General features: G+C 37.7%; 1 protein-coding gene and 1 long non-coding RNA gene across 5 annotated transcripts; both read left to right on the forward strand.

Moving 5' to 3' along the window:
• The first annotated feature begins 31 nt into the window (after nt 1-31).
• On the forward strand, nt 32-20582 carry ift88 (intraflagellar transport 88 homolog). 4 transcript variants are annotated; one of them, XM_046055029.1, is made up of 26 exons: nt 32-251; nt 462-524; nt 1176-1235; nt 2226-2279; nt 2474-2537; nt 2892-2961; nt 3527-3617; nt 3732-3836; nt 4278-4380; nt 5069-5415; nt 5853-5923; nt 6137-6223; nt 6819-6918; nt 7570-7575; nt 9278-9364; nt 9578-9764; nt 10389-10497; nt 10677-10827; nt 10944-11059; nt 11429-11481; nt 11779-11844; nt 11950-12056; nt 14441-14513; nt 14922-14972; nt 18994-19101; nt 20292-20582. In XM_046055029.1, the coding sequence occupies exons 1-26, from the start codon at nt 132-134 to the stop codon at nt 20411-20413; spliced, it is 2571 nt and encodes an 856-aa protein (XP_045910985.1). In that variant the 5' UTR covers nt 32-131; the 3' UTR covers nt 20414-20582. The 4 variants fall into 4 exon arrangements, with proteins under 4 accessions (XP_045910985.1, XP_045910987.1, XP_045910986.1 ...); XM_046055031.1 differs by lacking the exon at nt 14922-14972 and having other exon boundaries at nt 33-251; XM_046055030.1 differs by lacking the exon at nt 7570-7575 and having other exon boundaries at nt 33-251.
• On the forward strand, nt 8256-8853 carry LOC123974383. The gene is made up of 2 exons (XR_006825840.1): nt 8256-8384; nt 8645-8853. It is a non-coding gene; the product is annotated as an uncharacterized LOC123974383 (long non-coding RNA).
• Nucleotides 20583-21341: the final 759 nt, after the last annotated feature.

The raw sequence follows: 21341 nt of genomic DNA on the forward strand, positions 1-21341 counted from the left end.
TCTAAGTGACAAATCAGAGGTTTGTAAATGAAAACTGTCCCACCCACGCCGCGTTGAATTGTGGGATTGAATCCTAAACGACAACAAAACTATCTTCGCTCGCAAAGATAAAGGTTTGTTTTCCCGTATTCATGAGCATTTCGTTACACCACCTCCCCAGAGAAGGAGAAATGGAAAACGTGCATCTGGCTGTGGAGGAGGATGATATTTATTCGGGTTACAACGACTATAATCCAACATTTGATTCCGAGGTGAGTTATACTTAGCTCTGAAGTTGGCAGCTGATTAGTTAGCTCAAAACCGCTTGCATCCAAGTGTAAGTTTCAGCTAACAAGCATACAAATAACTTAGAGCTTTACGATATGAGCTGAAGAGGAATTTGCTTGTGTGGGTACAACGCCTACTTTTGCGTGGACAGTGGGTATGTAACGTTAAAGAATAAATTGTTGACCAATTTCAAGGAGTTGGAGAATGATGTGGGCTTCCAGCAAGCAGTGAGGACCAGTCATGGAAGAAGACCTCCGGTGAGTACCGACCATAGTGTGTAAGGCCGTCACTTTGTGTGGAAAAGTGTTGGTGAGAGTTCAGATTAGGGGTGTGAGTGAAGATCCACTTAGCTCAGGAGAGACGAGAAGATATTTTAACACTATTTTGAAGAAATATTAAATGCTGAAATAAACGAGTGGGGCTCGTCCACCTGAAAGTTTTGAGCATTAAACACTTAATTTTCTGCATTGTGGAGAACCTATTTATGGGGGAAACATATTTATTTATATAAAGGCAGGTGACAATTCAAAATATAACAGAATATAATAGAGTAATCAGCAGCTTGTTTTCTTTAGCTGAAGTTTTTGTGACAATGCACATTTGTTTCTTTTATATTAACATTGCATTGCATGTTTTCTTATTGTGGAGAAAAACTTTTCCAAAAGCATTTTCATATGTTATTTAACCTTTTCTTGTTGCAAGCTATTTTCACAACATTTTTAAAAAATACTTTGAAAAAGTGATGAGGAAAAAATCAGCCATTTCAGAAAGGGGTGGGGACATGTCCCCAGTGTAAATGACATGTATGATAGTGTGTCAGAGAAAGATATTCAGAGGGAGGATAAATTATGTCCAGATTGCACACTTGTTAATACTCGTGAAAATATTGTATGTCTTTAATTTTCCAGATGACTGCCAGATTTCCTGGCACTGCCATTGGAGCTCGGCCTTTAGCGTCTTCCTTTGGAGTAAGTACAATGCAATGGATAGATTTTGAGCAAGACCTCATTTGTAAACTTACAGCACTTGCAGCACAAGTAATTTTGTTAAAAAAAAAAGGAGAGTCCCACAGACCCGCACACTGCTTTTCTTTTCAAGGTTTTTATTGAATAAGCACATCAGACTAACATTCTGGTCTCAACAGACTTTTTTTCATATTACTTTGCAAAAGATGACATGAATTATACAATACATCAAATGTGTTTATCTAGGTCTGTTGCACAGATGAAATCACTGGTAGGGGTGGGGTAAAAAAACGATACAGCATCTTGATATTTTTGCGTGGTAATATATAGATTTATGGATGACAATTATCAATATTTTATTATATCAATTATTCTTATTGAAAACACAAAAAATTGATACTAAAATATTAAAATCAAATGCTTTTTCAGGCCACTAAATGGTGCTGAGTTTTTTTTCTGGTAAGGTCAACTGAGGTCATGGTCGGCAGGATTGGTATCTTATTAGACAAGACAGATGTTGACAGTTTTTGTGGGGGGCAGAACTTGCAGTTGAAATAAAGGTAATATGTTACAATACTCAGCATATCACAAAGTGTGCAATGTGTAAGATATCGCCAGAATTTCAATTAAAATTTAATTATTTTTTATTTTTTTACTTACGTCTTCACATTCAGTTGATAATGTAACAGTTCTGACATTATGTGTGTTGTAGAGATATCTAGTGAAGGTAGCATGCTAGCCTGGCCTGTCCTGTCTCATAATACCACCTTGTTCCTTAAAATGTGATAGTCCGTTAGCATAGGTCAGGCCTCCCACCATAGCTTCATCTGGGAGATGCACAATAAACTTACAAAATGTTAAGAAAGGAAATATTCTTATACCTACTTTCAAATAGAAAATTTGTTTTCATCTTGATCTACATGAAAATAAATGGGGAGTGAGAGAGAAAAAATACCTAAATTATTCTCACCTGTCTTCTACTTTTTCATGAAGTCTCGTATACCTATGGCCTCTTCAATGGGCCGACCCATGACTGGAGCTGTGCAGGTGAGCGGGATTGAACACTCAAGTGTGCAATTAAGGTCCTACATAGTTTTTATTATGTAATAGTTGTCAGTACTATATAATGTGTAGTGATTTTAATTTGACCCATATAGGTTTTACAGGTGGTTTTACCAAATTTTTTTTTGGGAAGAAAAATCACTATATATTGTGTTTTTCACCATATAAAAATGTGACAGGATGGAGCAGCCCGACCAATGACTGCTGTCAGAGCAGCAGGTTACACATCCTCCCTGACCCGTGGTGAGTTTAAGGCAGTCACAAACAGAAATAGCCTATTTCTAGCTATTTTAGTGATTCATTCTTGCTGCTTATCTATTGATTTGGATTACCACATGATGAGCTTGTGATTCTGTTGCTGCTCATTTTTACTGTGTCTACATTGTGGAAGTTATTCTTCTGGAATATAAATAGTTGTGGAGAGACAATGTCAGCATGGCACAGCAGCAGGAAGCAGGAGTATTATTTACCCAAGGAAATGGAGCTTTTTTTTATTAGTATGAACCTCTACGTGTATATTCATGTGGACAGATTGCAATTATGTAAACAATATAGTATTTCTGTTACATTGAAAATTAGTATGATTTGTATTTGCAGGCTCAAACTTTGACCCTCTGGGCCAGTCCAGAGGCCCCGCTCCTCCACTTGAAGCCAAGAATGAGGACACGTGAGTTGTCCTTTCAAACTGATTTGTCTGTTTCAGTGTTTCTTCTAAGATTATCCGTGCATCATCTAGGATTCATGTTTTCCCCTTAGCAGCAATGTGTGATGAAAAGACCTGTATAGAGGTTTTGTTGGAGCTGCATCCCATCTATTAAAATTAGGATCTAAAGACACACATTCAGCCATAATACTGTAGAATCTTTTTACCCAAAGAAAATGTGTAAGCGTAAATATGACACAACGACAGTTAAACAAAATAATATATAATAATGTATAGTCAAAAATATATTATTTTTTGCATTAGAACAAACTGATAAATTCAATATATTCATGGATGTTTTCCAGAGTCTCTGCACTGATTTCACAAGTGGTATTATGTATTAGGACAAATTTGAATTCTCTCCACTATATATTTAAATCTGAGTAGAGGGGAAAGATTTCCAGCACTCTTCTAATGTTTTAGTTATTACTAAATGATCTCCAAACAGCCATGTCTTGTGAAGCGGGTGGAGAAAGGCTCGTGTTTTCAAGCAACATTATCACACATTGCTGTGTTTGTGGTCTTGCAGGCCTGAGGAGAAGATCAAGATCCTGGAGAAGAAAGTTAATGACCTGATAGAAGAGAGCTGCATGGCACAGAGCATTGGAGCCTTACAACTGGTCAGACACTCTCATTCTTTAACACACTGATTAGTAATAATGTATGATGTGCATGCCTACTTACTGTATGTGCTCTGTATGTACTGTAAGTGTGCATGTGATGTGTTTCTACAGGCTCTTGAAAAAGCCAAAGAGGCAGGGAGGAAGGAGAGAGCCCTGGTGAGACAGAGGGAACAGTCTGGCAATGCAGAACACATCAATTTAGACCTCACCTACTCTGTAAGTAAAGTTGCTATAAATCAATATATGGTTATATATATGGATATGTGGTTGTTCCAGTGGCTGTAAATGAAATGATTGAGCATTTACTTCCTACACTCTGATATGACATGCCTCAGAAGCTAAAGTACCACCTTTTGGAAAACCCACTCCTTGAGCCTGTATTTATTTGTTACTTAAGGAAAAAATGTCCTATATTTTTCATATTATCTATGTTATTATACAGAAAACACTGTTTTGAGGAGCTATGCAGTGATGAAATGTTGTAATTTATTCTTTCTTACTTATTTATTTTATTTATTTCTTATCTGAGGAAGTTGACTTAATCACTCAGCTATGTAGGCACAGCTCACAGATGGCAAATTCAATTTTAGGTCCTGACCTAATTGTCTTTTTTCCATTAATTCATTTAGAAATACTGGACTTTTCTGTCATTACTAGGTTTTGCTCAACCTTGCCAACCAGTATGCTAACAATGAAATGTACCCAGAGGCCCTAAACAGCTACCAGGTCATTGTGAAGAACAAGATGTTCAGTAATGCAGGTGAGAAGACCACTCTGCTTCATATTCATTACAGATATGTTTAAACCATGTGCATCTACTAATTATGCAGGCAGGACAGGAAATTCCATGTTTTAATTATGGATATAAAATTAAGAAAAAGAGGATATGCCTTACTGTCATTCTGGTTTGACAGTGCAGTGATGAAGTACAAATTATAATGGCAACAACATCCTCAATAACTTAGTAGTTTTAGTATACAACTGCATATTGCACACACAACTAGCACATAATATAGCTTTTTATGAGAAGTATAAACATGACATGGAACAGAGTCTTTGGCTGTTTGTCTTAAGATCAATCAATCAATAGGTAGCATTTCTTGTGTCACTGTCTTGTTGTGTCTCCACCAATGGTTGAAATATCACCAGCTGACTGACAGAAATAGTAAATGGTGAATGGACTGCACAGATACAGTGCCTTTCTAGTCTTCCGACCAGTGCTTTACTTCACATGTCACATTCACCCATTGACACACACTGATGGGAGTGGCTGCCAGGCAATGCCCAAAAATACTTTGACATGCAGACTGGAGCAGCAGGGGCTTGAACCAAGACCTTCTGATTAGTAGATGACGACCAAACAAGTTGACTTGTACTATATTATTTGTTGTACCAGTTGTACTTTTGCTGTGGTTTTCCTTCAAACTACCTCTGTGCTGCTCCTCCAGGCCGGCTGAAGGTTAATATGGCAAACATCTATGTCAAACAGAAGAACTACCCCAAAGCCATCAAGTTCTACCGAATGGCATTAGATCAGATCTCCAACGCTCACAAGGAAATGAGGATCAAGATCATGCAGAATATCGGCGTGGTCTTTGTCCGTATGGGCCAATACTCCGATGCCATAACGTCTTTTGAGCACATCATGAGTGAGAGCCCCAACATCAAGACGGGCTTCAACCTTATTCTTTGCTACTATGCCATTGGCGATAGGGAAAGGATGAAGAAGGCCTTTCAGAAGCTCATCTCTGTTCCTCTGGGAATCGATGATGAAGACAAGTACATCCCATCTAATGTGAGTTACAATAATATGCTATGTTTATTTATAAATACCTTTCTTGCAAAGTCTTGCTCTGTGGGTCATCTGTCCATGAAGTTTCTGTAGTAAGAGCTCTTTATAGCTTTCCAGCTATAATGGCTATCAGTGCTCATGCTAATTATTCAGTCATCTTTTTAGGCTAAACACATATGTCCCTTGTAATTCAGTATTTTCAAGATCTGTGCTGCTGATTATGAGCTGAATAAGATTGCACTCTCTTGATGACTGCAAGGAAATTCCCTTTTGTGTCCTCTAACCTTACATCGACCAAGAATAACCAAAGTTAGGAAATTACTCCTTATTCTTATGTAGGTCTCTATAGCCCCTGTACATAATACTTATATTTATAAGAAAGTGCTAAATGTGGTTCTTGTAACATCTTAATGTCAACATTGTCCTGTCATCTTTCTCAGGATGACGCTAGCTCAAATATGGTCATCGAGGCCATTAAGAACGACAAACTTCACCAGATGGAGAGAGATCTGTAAGAAAAAATCTCACACAACAAAAACACACACTTGTCTTCAGCAAAACCTGATGATATTCTTGACCTTACAAGCCACTGACATGTTTTCTTCAATACCAAAACACCAGAACACTGCATTTGTAAATACAAAGCACACTGTTATTTTAATATTCACGTTTTGTACCATTTATTTCTGAATTACTGTTGTTTTCCTTTGTGTACTGTACATAGAAAAGTCCTGGCTGAGAAGTTCATCATGACCTCAGCCAAGCTCATCGCTCCGGCCATTGAGACTTCTTTTGCTACTGGATTTGACTGGTTTGTTTCTGTTTAAATATGTTTTTTCATCTTAACATATTAACACTAGAGGGCATAAAATATATTGGGACTGCTCCATGACTGTCTTTTGAGGGACTCAAAAACACAAAAACATGATTTTCAAGGTGGTAACTGATTTAATTACAGATAGCTGACAATATTAGTCATTATCTCCATAAATGAGTGGTTAAAATGCTAAAGTAAATTCCGTTTAGGGACTAAAAATCAAAACAACAGGGATGTTATTTGATGTCTTCCTTTTGATATAATTGTACAATTGGATTTTCCACCCAGTTCACTCTAGTAACTGTAGGTGACTGCAGTTGAGATTTGTTTAGCACAATTTCGAGCCACTAAAGAGGTAGAATCACAAACCTTTAATCAGCCACAGATTAAAATGTGACTTAACACTGAGACATATTATTAGCAAACAAAATCCAACTGCAGCCTTGACTACATTTCACATGCACCTGGCTTATTGGGCAAATTTGGATAATACATAAATATACATGTTATTTGCAGCGACCATCAAATGATGTGAAATGATACATAAAGCGTTATACTGTGCATATATGGTTGTTTGTTTTGTTTTTAGGTGTGTGGACATGGTGAAGAGTTCTCAGTATGTTGAGCTTGCCAACGATCTAGAGATAAACAAAGCCATCACCTACCTTAGGCAGAAGGACTTCAACCAGGTGACTGTTTGGCTCAACAGTTTAAAGGGGAATACCACTCAATTTAGGGATCTCACCCCTATAGTTTGGGGTTGTTGCCATAGAAGCACAGTTGAGTAGAGTAACTCAGCATCCAGTCCGAGTATTTGCCGCTTTGTAATAGACCTCTGTATTAGAATATTTGAGAACATGTTCCAACCAAACATTTCATGTTAAAATTAAAATATTGGTTATATGTTATATAATTGCAAACATATCAGCCAGTACAGTAGAGAATGATTTTGCAGAAATAGAACATATAATTATGTGGTGCTATAATTATTTCAAGATTTCTGAATCTGAAAAGATATTCTCATTAAAGCTCAAAAATACTGTATCGGAGTAGCAGTTAGATTTATACATTTTTAAAGTGAGTGGAATTTCCCTTAAACATACACTATGTAACTTGGATGATCTGGTCTTTGTCAGTTTAACAGTTTTTTCCCATCTTTTTATTTTTTTTTTTACAACGTTGTGTTTCCATACAGTTATTGGCCAGCGTTGTTTATGTGTCAGTTTACTCAGGCTAAGGCTGATCAGCTATGTGCAGCATCACAATCAAATTTTCCCCTTCTCATTGCCCTCCATTCTCTCTTGCTTTTGTCTTGTTTCCTTCCCATCTGCATGCCTAAGATTGAGGTATGTGTGCCTTCTGTTTCCACGTTAACATTTAGATTGTGTTCCTGATATGTTACTACTAAAAAAAGCATTTTCTGCCAAGAGAAATTAGAGAAGAAGTCATTGGTTTATAACCTGAAAACCAGTCTTGGTGCAAAAAGGAAATTAGAAAAGTTTCTTCTTTACCAATATACCTCGGAGCTCTCAAGGAACTGCAGCTTTGCCAGTGAAGCTGCTCTGTGGCTAACAGTACTACTTTATCAACACTTTTTCCAATAATATAAAACTGCAGTTGCCAATAGTTTTTGTACTAACAGACTTTACACCTATGGAACCCCAAATGTTTAATATTAAAAAAAATGAAAACCTTTTCTAAATAAATAATCATATGAATAAATTGTCTACAATGTATAAATGAACCAGCAAAATCAAAAATCACCAAAACTCAGCTCATTAATATGAAATGATTTCATAATTCATTTTATTTTTTAATTCATTTTTTATTTTATTATTTTTATATTCATATTGAATTGTAGCTTTTAATTTCATTATAGACTGTTTCAAAATGCCATTTTTCAAAAGTTTGTTTTTATTTCATTATGATATTTTTCATAATGACACATTCTATTTAATAACATCACTTTTCATGACAGTGGTGTTGTCACCACCCTCTCACCTTTTAGCCAATCATATGTCCCCAGCCTCTCTTAAGCTGCCAAGCCCAACAGCTCTTGGCAAATTTAGCCAGTTAACTAGAACAACATTATTCTAACTACAAATAGGATTTTACAGCAGCAGCCTCTATCAGGGGACATGTGATTAGCTCAAAGGTGAGAGGGCGGTGAGTACACCACTGTCATGAAAAGTGACATTATGAAATAAAAAGTGGCATGAAATACAAGTGTTACTGTGGGAAAATGCCATTATGAAATAAAAGCAGACCTCTGAAAAAGCGGCAATAATCTGTTAAATAATGAGGATGAAATAACATGACTTGAGTTTCTTAAGTACAGATTTTATTTATATATTTCCATAATTTAATCGTGTCTTATTTATTTCATATTTACTTATTCTCTATTGAACACTTTAGAGCTCCATATACATCTGATGCATGTGTGTAGTGCTTTCATACTCAACATGACTGTGGTGGTGGCGTATTCTGCAACATCAGTGCAGCTGTAGCCTAGCTGGTGGTTTGTCAAAATGCTAACATTTTACACACTAATACTGTTGAAAAATCTCCCCAGTATATAATGTGCCTACAGTGGCATAACAAGCAAATAAAAAGACTGTCTGAGATATAAAGCTCATTAATCCGTTTATCAAAAGTTCAGATGGTTACATCCTGCAGTCACCTGCAGTTTTTTTATTTTTTTTTTTAAGTCTTTGAATTGTAATGTTTGGATTTACTTTGTGGTTTGTGGTGGTTCCTTTATGGGTCTGCTTTATATGCTATAGTTTTTAGTATAATTACACCTTCACAGATTCTGATATTTGCTGATATGAAGAATATTTATTGAAGGCCTGATGGCTCAGCATAAATTATACTAAACACCAAAAGCTTCAGATCGCATTTTAAAATTCAATTTAAGAATGTTGTTTTTTATGTTTGTAGGTGTGTTACATACTGGGGAAATCCGCTTGTAAATAACTTATATAGTATTACTGTGCACATGTTTAGTAAAACTAGTGCAAATAGATTACCCTTATTATGTGTCATCAGGCGGTGGAAACTCTGAAGACATTTGAGAAGAAGGACAGCAGAGTGAAGAGTGCTGCAGCCACCAACCTCTCTTTCCTCTACTTCCTGGTGAGATCCTCTCCTTGACTAATCAAAAGGCTCTCAGTTAATACACATAAAAGAGATTGGGTAGGATTTCCCTTAGAAGCCCGATTCCTTAATTAGATGAAATATTTGAAGATAAACATTCCTGTTGTAAGGATGGCTGAATCACAGCCCCTATTCTCTGTACCACCATGCTACCAGTCAGGTACTTCCATTCTCATCTTCCAACTGTTACAGGAGAAGGACTATGACCAGGCTGACCGATATGCTGACCTTGCCATGAACGCTGATCGCTACAACCCGGCAGCACTTATCAACAAAGGCAACACGGTGTTTGTCAAGCAAGACTATGAAAAGGCTGCAGAGTTCTACAAAGAAGCACTGAGGAATGATTCCTCCTGCACTGAGGCCCTCTACAACCTGGGTAACGTTTTCATGATACACTATAGTGGTGTATAATGCAGACATTGATTTATAGTATAGTACCCTTAACATGAAGCGCACATCGATTCATGACTATCATAAATGGTCGAAGAGACTTTGAACAAGATAACGCTCCCTCTTATAATGCAAGAAACATCTGGGAACAATCATTTTACAACTCCATGGACAGCCTATGGTGAAGTCTTCCTTTTAGTCTGTATGTGAGGCATGGGTGTCTGCTTGGTCATTTTAAACACTGAGCTGTCTTTGTGTGTATGCCACAAGGAGTGGCATCCGATAGATAGAGATCTCTCGATCTCTCTCTCTCTCAGATCTCTCTCTCAGCTGTAATAGCTGATAGGGAATCTAAGTGTTCAATTTAAGCTCTGTTTGTGCTTCACTATGTTTCAACCATTAGAGTTTAGATCATGACTAGTTTGGAAAAGCAGTTAGGTTCAAAATGTCTGCTTACTGTAAAGTCAAGTACACTGTAAAGGCTTCATGTGTCACCCTTTTCCATGAAAATATCTGTGGGAACTTGTTATATTGTCAGCCTTCGGATTGGCTATGGATCCAAAGTACATAAGTCGATTGACAGTTTTTGACCCCGTTCCACTTGTACCAGGTCTAACCTATAAGAGACTGAATCGTCTAGAAGAGGCTCTGGACTGCTTCCTGAAGCTCCATGCTATTCTGAGGAACAGTGCCCAAGTCATGTACCAGCTGGCCAACATGTATCCTACTAATAAGTTCGATATGTTACATGTGTCTGTGTGTTACACGTGTGCTAACTGCTTCAAACAATTGTACCTTTAGAAGATGTTGTTGGGAAGGTGTTCATTTAGGGATTCAAACTTGCATATCTATCCATTCCCATGTGAGCATCTATTGGTCCTTGACTCACTGGCTTCATCTATGAGCTTCTGGAAGATCCCCAACAGGCAATCGAGTGGCTGATGCAGGTCATCAGCGTAACTCCCACTGACCCCCGGGCACTGGCCAAACTGGGAGAGCTGCATGATGGCGAGGGCGACAAGTCCCAGGCATTCCAGTACTACTACGAGGTACAAGAAGCATAACTGAATATTTTTCTGTTTACAGGCAAATTGATTACTTTAATATTTCAGCATTAGCTATCTTTTAGGCGGTCTAATGTGGTTGGCTTTGTGTTGCTGTCCAGTCCTTCAGGTACTTCCCCTCCAACATCGATGTGATTGAATGGCTCGGGGCTTACTACATTGAGACACAGTTCTGTGAGAAGGCCATTCAGTACTTTGAAAGAGCCACACTCATACAGTGAGTTATCACTAGTTATAGTATTACATGGATAGAAATAGCATGATAAGTAACATACCAAATAGATCTGTGTTAAATTGATGATAATTTCAGCAGTTCCAATATAATGCCAGAAAATGTAGTGTTTGTTTTTTGTTGTTATATCAGCTTGAAAAAACTTGTTAAACCACATTTCTGAATGATTTTTATTTAGTCTTGTTTTGATTGTTGTCTTAGTCTTTCATCAAATGTGAAGATGTTCTAAACTAAAAGATGGTAAACAGATGGTTAGGTTTTGCTTGCCTTCCAGCTCGATTCAGTATAGATTTTGCGTTCAGTATAGTGTTTTGCATTCACACTGACTGGAAATCTTTCTGCTGCGTTTCTCAGACCAACCCAGGTGAAGTGGCAACTAATGGTGGCAAGCTGCTACAGAAGAAGTGGTGAGAATGTTCTTCGGTTCTTGACTTTTGACACTGAAAACCAGATCAGAGAAAAGTAGATGTCCATAAGCAGTGATGCATTGTCATTTAGTTGACATATATATGAAATTGATATAATATTTGATAATATATTTAGTTTTGACTTCACTGACTGTGAGTGGGTAAGTAACAGTAAATACGAAAAGCTGTGCACTTTACAGTTTCAGAACAACTGACTTACCCAGTGTTTGTTGATTTGAACTAGCAATGAGTCCATTAAAGCTGTGAAGTTGCATTATTTTCTTTTTTTCTTTACAGGAAACTACCAGAAAGCTCTGGAAACGTATAAAGACATTCACCGCAAGTTTCCGGAAAATGTGGAATGTAATTCATCCTGTCTGTTACTTCATTTTCAACAAAATTCTTGACCAACAGCAGATGATTCACTGGTCAGAGTGTAAAGAAAATAATAACTGTGTGTTTGTCCAGGCCTGCGTTTCTTGGTGAGGCTGTGCACAGACATGGGATTGAAGGAAGTCCAAGAATATGCCACCAAGCTGAAGAAGGTGGAGAAGATGAAGGAGATCAGAGAACAGGTGTGTGTCTCTGGGCTGTCACACCTTTTACAATTTAACCTGTAGACAGTTGTCATTATTTGTACACAGTGTATGGTCGCTCTTTCTTGGGGAATAATATGGCACACTGAAAGGTATGTATTTTACATTAGTTTGTTTGGAATAAACAGAAGGAGAGGTGGGGTAGTTAGTAGGAACATCGATAACTAACATTGCTGAATAAACATGGAAAACTACAAGAAGTGCAGATACCAAACTCAAACTTCATTATCAGAAAACCTGATAGAGAAGATGCCACAGCACTGCGCACAGTGTTTAATTGACAGTGAATTTAAGAGCGCAAATGCATCTAAAGATATAACTCACTAATGGTTCAGTGTGTTTAATGTGTACCTTGAAACCTCCAGTATGTTGACTTGAGATTTATTTGAACTAACGTTATACAAGCAGCCTTGTTTAATAATATAACATTCAAATGAGGTAATGTATCTGAATAACATTAACATTATGCAGCCTCATAAATTAACTGCTTGTCATATTGCAGGCTTTTTGTGAGCTTTCATTAATCATCTTTTCCTCACCAATGTCTTGCCGCCCTGTTGTCTGTTCCTGTACAAGAACACGCTGATTGAGAACGTGCACATGTTCTCCAGGAATGCTTGAAAAACAGCTGTTTTTCTCTTCTATTGATTTTCCACAAATCAAGCCATGTTCTGAGGCGAGCAGGTGCGATACAGCTGTTCAACACCTTGCTGACACTAATACTGGGTCATTTAAAAAGGGTGGTGTTTGTTCACAGATCTGATGCTACATGCAGTTTGTTTGGGTTGTTCAGTGCTGCCGGAGACATCTGAATGGATTAGGTAACTGGTTTTGTTTTAGCAAACCCAGAATAACTGGAGACTCATGCATCAGATTGGTTCATATGTTAATCTGTACATCCTGGGAATTATCCTGCAAGACCTGCATCAACAAAATCCAAATTAATATCCTAGTTTATTTTTCTTCTCTATTCCTATTTTCTTTTCTTATGATTTTTGTCTTAAAAGAGTACTCCACCGATTAAACCTTGTAGGATTCACAATGAAATGATCAAAATCGGTGCAGTAGAACCATCAAGTATCTTTTTATTTTATTTTTTTTATTCCATGCGTTCTTCTTCCTTGTCAAAACCCACAATACATCTCTATCATTGTGAGTTCTGTCAGAGATTGGGGTGTGTTAAACTAGAAGCTGCTAATGTAGCCTCCAGCTGCTGGCCTAAAGCAGATATGAGGAGCAGGCTGCAGAGGTCTGGTAACCTCACTTCATTCTAACGTTTTAGAAAGTAACACAAAAAGAAGTAATTTCCAAGCTTGTAGTCTCAAGCTCAAAATCTCTTGAGGACACTTAACAAACTTCATGCAGCTTCCTATGGAACCACAAAAGGCTTTATACAACTTTTATTCACATGTGCTGTAGTACATCCCAAGACCTGTAAACACTTGTGAAATCAGTGGAAATCCCTTTCAAGTGGTAATTCCAAGATCACAGGAATATTCTGTTATTATTTTTACTTTATTCAGCTCTGAATAAAAGCTGACCGTCCCATGTATCACATCCTTTAAATTAATTCTGCATTACATCTTTACCTTGAAGGATGCAATAACTAGTATTTATGGTGGCTCCCAAACCTAAGGTCCACACGGCCTGTGATCCACAAAACTGGAAGTGGTCTCGGGTCAGTCAAGAAGAAGGCGAGACTCAGAGTAACAGAGCTGTGTGTGTTGGTCCCATGAAGCCAGGAACAAATCACAACCAGCTGCTCTTAAATCAACCCAGAGACAGTGTTGGAGCAGAGAAACAATCCTACAGGCTGACAGAGAGACAGAGCCAGAGTGTTGGCTCATTAATCCCAAAACTGAACAACAGCAAAAAACTACTGATCCTGTTAATATAACTGCATAGTGTGTGTGAAATGATGAATGAGAGAAAAAAAATATACTCTCATGTCGTGTTCATGTAAAATGTGTTATGTTACTGTGGAAATTCCCATATCCTTTTATTATTTTTATTCATCTTTGTTGCTGACTGCTCATTGCTGTGGTGTTTATGCAAATGTCTCCCCTTCTAGATTTTTTACTTGTCACATTTATACTTGTTTTTTTTCTTCATTTATTTATGTAAAATTCCACTTTTTATTTAAATGTTTCTGCTTAGCTGCTTGCTAGATGGTGTTGGTTTGGTCTCTGCTCGTTTGTTTGGAGTCCATGTTTTTTTTGTTTTATTTTATGCTTTTTTTTTTTTTTTTTTAATTTTTTTTTTTAACCAAATTCTTTAGAATTCTGTGTTTGATTATTTATGTCTTTGTCTGCAATTGAATCTTAATTTCTTCATTCTTCGTCCCTCTTTCTCTCTTCCTGCAGAGGGTTAAGTCAGGGCGGGAGGGCAGTGCCAGGGGTCGGAGAGAAGGCAGAGAGGGCAGCGCCGGGAGTGCTGGTGAGTCAGTAGTCACCATTACATACAAAGTTCCTACTGTGTGTAGATGTGGAAATTGTCTAGAAGAGGCCCTGAACATAACATTTGCCATTTTGTAACACCGTACTGTACGTATATGCAAGTCCCTACCAGCATGAGTAAAATAATATCCTATATATATAGGTATATACTGGTACATCTCAAAAAATAAGAATATCGTGGAAAGGTTTATTGTGAGCACCAGAACCAGACTGAGTTTAAAGGCTCAGGAAATCTTCGCAGGTAGTTTTGATTAGAATTTAGCGCCTTTAATCAATACTGTTTAGCCCACCCTCATTTTCAGTCTTTTTTTATTTATTTATTTATTTTTTTTGGATGTCATCACTTTCCTCTCTCTTCTATCCTTTGCTCACACATGCTGCTGAGCAGCAGGCGTCTCCACACCTGTCCTCACCTCTCCCAAGAAGGCCAGCATTATGGGTATACCTCTATACACTCCACTGAGTCCTGACTAGAGTAGAGGGCTGTAGTCATGTTCTGTTACAAGTACATTTATTTTTAAGTCCATAAAAGGAACTGTTATGTAGCTGTATCTCCCAATCTAGTCCCAAATGGGTCACTTAACTGGTCGAAGCCCTTTCTGGGTCAGATTAACGGTCCTCCTTAGTTGACTGAATTCCTGCATCCTACCCATAACATTTTTGGAGACAAACACTGGAAAGATGTGGAAAGAATATGTAGCCTCACATCTTTTTGTAGAATAAGAATGTATAGGAGTCCTGAACAAACAAAGAGCCTAAAGCCACAGATGACACCAGAGAAGACAAACTTCCAGAGTTTTAGCACTCCTTCACTACAGATCCACAACAAATACAGACACATATCTAGACTGGCTCCAACACTGGAAAGCTGGCTCATCAGCATATCTCAAATGCAATCCAGACAAACTAGAGAGTTGCCAAAAACTATAACAAGACCCAGCTTTTCTCTCTTGTGCAGCTGAATGTCGTCCTGTAGTATAGTTTAAAAAAAAAATAAAAAAGTGTGTGTGTGTGTGTGTGTGTATATATATAATTTTTTTTTTTATAAAAAAAAAAATCTCTCTCTCTCTGGCACCTGTTAATGTGCCTGTTGCTGCACCCTGCCAAGACTTCCATCATTCCCCTGTGTTGCGATAAATTAGATCAGAAATCCTCAAACTTGTGTGCGTTTCCTCTTCCATTTTGTTTCGTACTGCCTGAGCTGTAACTGGATCTGTTTAAAGAGAAGCTTTTCAGCATCATCTAACATGCTCAATCCTTTGTATCCTTCAACATTGGTTTTCACACTTTTAAGATGTTTAACTGAACCTCAGACCTTTTTCTTACTTCCTTACTGCACACCAGATATGGATGTTAAAGCAGGTAAGCGAACGGAAGTTATAAAATGCCAAAAATGAGTTCTCATTAGCTCTTATTACACATGCTAGTGTTCTGTATCTGTGTGCAACGATTTTCAGTCCAACTCTGTAATGTTTCTTTCCTTTTTGTCTTCCTGCCGGTCTGTTTCTCTGGCTTTTCCGGCTTCATTTGTATTCTCACCCTGCTTCTTCTTCTTTGCTGGTCAGTATCTCAATCTGAGTCTAAACAACTCAGTCCACTGTTGGACTCAGGGAGAGGTATGTAAGATTATCATTGGCATAAGTGTATCATAAGTGAAGCCTGCAGGTGGAAATATTGGAAAGTATTTTTTGCCACCCAGAGCAATCTTAAACTACTCAAGAATTAAACTGAGTATTTTCTATTTACTGCACAGCAGTGTTACCTGTCTTTTAAAATAACTTAAATCAGTTAGAGATAACTCTTTATTTTTCTCCCTCCTCTCAAATGAGCTGATGAAAAACTCCTCCTTGTGTCGTTGCAGCAACACAAGTATTTTTTAAAATTTCCGCATTAGTTTCCATTTTGAAGAATTGAAAACCTTTATTCGTGATCAGCTAAATTACTATTGGCAATCAATCACAAACTCTCTGCACATACATTTTGTACTATGGAGAAGTAACATTTTCATCCATCCATCGTCAACCGCTTATCCTGCGTACAGGGTCACGGGCGGGCTGGAGCCAATCCCAGCTGACATCGGGCGAAAGGCGGGGTACACCCTGGACAGGTCGCCAGTCCATCGCAGGGCCACAAAGTTACATTTTATTGCTTTTAAAATGTTGTAGTCAGAACAGTATCATACAGTCCAGTGATTTCTATAATTTGGGTGGGCTTTCTCTTTAAGGAGCCACATTCCAATATGAAAAACACACGCACAACATAACACCACTGGCTTAATACCAGTGTCTTAAAATTAAAAGTACTGCAAGTGCCCAATTGTACTGTGCGAGAAAATGAATGAAAATCATTTTTACTATTTAAAACCATCTGAGTGAAGTACTGCAAAGGGACGCAGCAGAAGTGAGTGGTTACAATGGTTTTTACCAAGATAAACATACGATATGAAACCTAAGTATAGTTTTATGGTCAAAACACCTGAAACTGGTCCAGAAATCTTGTGACAGGAAGCTGTGATGTTGGACTGCAGTCTGTGTTTGCACTGAGGAGGAGGGAGTGATTTGGCCAAACCTCTTTTCAGATATTTGAGAAAACCTCTAGTGCACCTGAGAGTTTTCCCTCTTTTCTGTAAAGTCTGCGTATTTTCAGCAATGTACACTGAGTGTGTCAAGGCTGAGTTTCTTTTTTCTCACACATTTTAACATGCGTCATTCTTTGATACTGGTAAAAACCATTGTCACAGAGCAAGAGAGAGGTCCAGGGTCCAACATTTTTCTTACAGTATTTGCTTTTGAACTTGTTTTTTTCTCTTAACTGTTGTGTTTCTGTTCTCTCTGTGCACATAAGTCAACAAATTCAGGGTAGTATTTCACTGCTATCATGAAGCAGCCGTTAGTCAGTCAGTATTGTCTTTATATTTGACCCTTTTGTGATCTACTAGTGTTCAAAGTGTTTTTCCAAATAAGTTTGAAGGAAAATGAGTTGCAAAAGCCAATAAGTTGACTCATCGATACAGATCAATGTCTCTTTCTTTGCTGTGGAGGCGTATAAAACATACAAATTGTGGAAACTGTTACACATGATTAATTTTGACTTCTAACCTGTCATCCCCCTTTTCTGTGTCTCTCTGTTGTGTATTATAAAAAAGAAATGCCAGAGACCATCCAAGAAAAGGAAAAACTAAGGAGAAAAAAAAGTTAATTTTCCAGCAGAGCTTTCAGTTTGCCAGCAATTTGTGAGGCCTTGTGTGAGATGTTTGGGATTGTGAGGGAAGGTAGAATATCAGGCCTCCTCCTCCCTCCTGTTTTTCAGCTTTCTGCCTTTTGCTTGCAACAGTTTCCAAGGCTACCTGGCAGCCAGATGTGTGCTCCTGCTGTCTGTAATCATGTCTGTCCTTCAGCTCACTAGAGCGCTCTGTTAGCCTGTCATCTGAGCCTGGAACACACACACACATTCTCCCAACATATTCATCACATCTGAAGAGTTACCAGCTCTGTGTCTAAGATGATAAGGAGAGCTGGTGCTGTTATTCAGGGTCTTGCTTAAAGGCAGTCTAGTAGGATGCAATACTGTTGCAGGGATTTTAACCTGTTACAGTTTGGTTGATAAATGGTATCTTGTAACTGCTCAGTCAGTTCAGTAGCTCAGCTAATTTGAAAAAAATAGTAGCTATGATGCTGAGGGGAGAAAAAAACCCCATACCCCACAAATTTGTGTTTAAGGGGGAAAATTAATGTTTAAATTGGTGTGATACTGATCTTTAGAATATTTCTTGTTACAGGTACCAATAAATTACCAGCTACAATAAGCAAACTGCACAGAACACACCTCCCACAAAACAATTTAACAAGCACGCAGTGATGTGAAAATTACTGTAGCTGGCTAAATGTAAAGGATAAATTCAACTACTGCCAGTTCAATACATTTGGAGCATGATGTGTTCTGTGAGCGTGTGTCCAAAAAAATGGTTGGAATCTACTGTGATACACAAAAATGTCACATCTCCACCATGTTGACTTTTGAGAATGTGAGAAAAGCACGCTCACTTTGAGTTTGACCTCAGTGCAATTTTGAGTTCATCTAGTTGGATTTGAAATGGAAAGGCTGCCAAGAGTCATCACGTATAACAGTGATATGAACACAGGGAGTTGGTCAGCTGTTGATAAATTCATTTTGAGGACAAATGTTCTTCTGCTGAATAATTGAATGGCTTAGTTTGCAGCCTACATTGTGTAAATTAGTTTTGAAATCCAAAATGAGCCCTGCACACACGCATCTAAACTCATGCAAGCCACAAATGCACACAAGGTAAAACGTGTCTCACTACACCCAAGCAAAATAGCTTTGAGAAACATTTTTAACTGTATCAGAACAAATGATTATGGTTATGACTGATGCTTTTAAAAAGGTCATAATTCAGTACATTTGCACATTCTGAGTGTCTGCATGTGTGTTTTGTGCAGACAGTGGACACAGCAGCAACAGCACTAAAGGAGAGCGGCTGAGTGCCAAGATGAGGTCACTTCCTGGTTCCAATGAGCCCTACGAGGCCAGCAGCCCAAAAGAAATAGGTGAGGAAACCTCTCTGTCCCTCTGTAATTACATAATATAAGTTGTCAAACTTGTTCTCTTTTTTTGTCTTTTGTGTTCTTGAGGTTCACTGACACCTCGACCGCCAATCATATATTGTCTAGTATGTATTTTTGACAGTCACATAACCATTTCATGCAGAGTCTGCAGCTCTTGTTGCCATTTCAAGTCGCTCAAATGGAAAGTTGCCAACAATACTTCATAACAAGGAGAAGAAAATACTTTGTCTTCTTATGGTCAATCGCAGATTTAAAAAACAAACTGCTCTTACAGTGACAACTAAGAGACAGCTAGAGAACACACAATCTGCATACTTATCTATTTTCTTCATCTTAAAAGGAAAAACTAAATGGCAAACTCATTTTCCCTTTGGCGGAGTACTTAAAGATTATTTACTACCTGGATGAGTGAAATTCTTCATAGACCGATCAAAGCCTCGTTTCCCAAAAGCCTCTTAAGGTTAAGATGGTCGTAAATTCTGTCTTTCGAACTTTCTGAAGTTTAAGAGGTGTTTCCCAAAAACATGGTAACTGAAGACGCTCTTAGAAATGATTGTGAATTGACGAGTAACTTTTCCCAAACGTAGGAGGCTAACAGCATCTTAAAGAAGGTCTGGAACCTACAAGAGGAACCAAAAACTACATTTTCTACTGAAGTTTTTATTGTTTAAAAAAAAAATTAATTATGGTTTACCAGCTTATACTTACACACGAGGTCCAAATCTTCACTTCCCTTTATTTATGATACATATGTTGTTTGCCACAGGCTTAAATACAGCAGGTCTAATACAGAAACAACGACATTCTCAATAGCATATTCAAATAAATACAATCATGAAACCACCACTACTTAATTTTTGATTTATTTTAAGTTTTAAGAGTAACTCAAACAAAATGGACTTTCTTAAATGGACTTCCACCCAGTAATATGAATTATAAACTGTGTGCTGCACATTATCTTCATTATCTCCACATTCCCTTTCTCTTGTGTTTTTTTTTTTTTTCTACTTAACTGTTGTGCTGTGTTAGCCAGGTCTCCCTTGGAAAATAGATTTCAATCTCAAGGGACTTCCTGGTTAAATAAAATAGCTCTTGGAGACAAGATTGGTTGTTATCAGAAAACGGGGCCACGACATTTCATAACAAGTAAAACCTCTGTGCCTCTCGTGTAGATGCGTCTTATGTGGACCCACTTGGGCCTCAGATGGAGAGACCAAAGACGGGAGCCAAGAGACGCGTGGAGGACGACGACTTTGCAGATGAAGAGCTGGGAGATGACCTGCTGCCAGAGTAGCTGCTTCTACCCTCTGTCTTCACTGCACTGTCGGGAACATTTGCTCTCTTGTCACCTTTTGAAAGGCAAGAGCACAAAGTTTAACCACAAAACCAAAATATTTTAAACTCACCTCTTCAGCAACAAAAACACAAACGTTACAGGATAAAGATTTTATTTTTCATGGGCATCAATGAGGGACCGGTGTTATTTCCACTTCCGAGTTTAGGAGTGAGATGTGTTTACCTATCAGATCGGTCATCTTTGCCTTACATCTGAATAACTTTGCTTGGAAAACAGAAAGGCTGACCGCTGATTTCTTAAAGGTAAATTATTATACATATATTTTAACAGAGGAATATGTATATACATTGGAATGAATGCAAATAATGTTTTACACAAAGCTGGTTACAGTGCAGTTTTGGCTCTGTACTCCAGCACAATGAATTTGAAATGAATGAAACTATCACAATGAGCTTAAAGTGCTGACATTCAACTTTAATTTGAATGTGTTTACATTCATATCTGATGACTTGTGTAGAATTTATAGATCTTTTTGGAAATAGTGTTCCTCCCAAGGGTAAAAGGTCTACGAGTTCTTTAGTGTTCACCCAATATGGATGTCAACAACCTAAAACGCATTTAAAGTCTTAAAGTCCCAGTCAACTTCAGAGCCAAAACAATTATTTAAAAAAAATATCGCTATCCTAATATTTTTGACTGCACTGTGTGTTTCCATGAGTTTGAGAACCTTCTGCAAAACCCATCAACACCATATAACAAACATATGTAATCCATCCATTTCAGGTCCTGTTCCATTTTACATGTTTCAAAAATGTTTTTTTGTGGGGTAATATTTATTGTTTTGTTAATTTATTTGTTGTTCATTTATATAATTAAAAGGGAAAATATTTCATTTATTTAAGAAAAACATTGCAATGTTTCATTC

The sequence above is a fragment of the Micropterus dolomieu genome, linkage group LG07, assembly GCF_021292245.1.
Source record: "Micropterus dolomieu isolate WLL.071019.BEF.003 ecotype Adirondacks linkage group LG07, ASM2129224v1, whole genome shotgun sequence".
Classification (NCBI taxonomy): Eukaryota; Metazoa; Chordata; class Actinopteri; order Centrarchiformes; family Centrarchidae; genus Micropterus; species Micropterus dolomieu.

Excerpts from the sequence above, each read along its gene's own strand:
- ift88 (XM_046055029.1), top strand. The coding sequence starts at position 132 with ATGAGCATTTCGTTACACCACCTCCCCAGAGAAGGAGAAATGGAAAAC. Across the intron at positions 5,416-5,852 it reads ACAAGTACATCCCATCTAAT|GATGACGCTAGCTCAAATAT; the intron begins GTGAGTTACAAT and ends CATCTTTCTCAG. Across the intron at positions 9,765-10,388 it reads TGAGGCCCTCTACAACCTGG|GTCTAACCTATAAGAGACTG; the intron begins GTAACGTTTTCA and ends CACTTGTACCAG.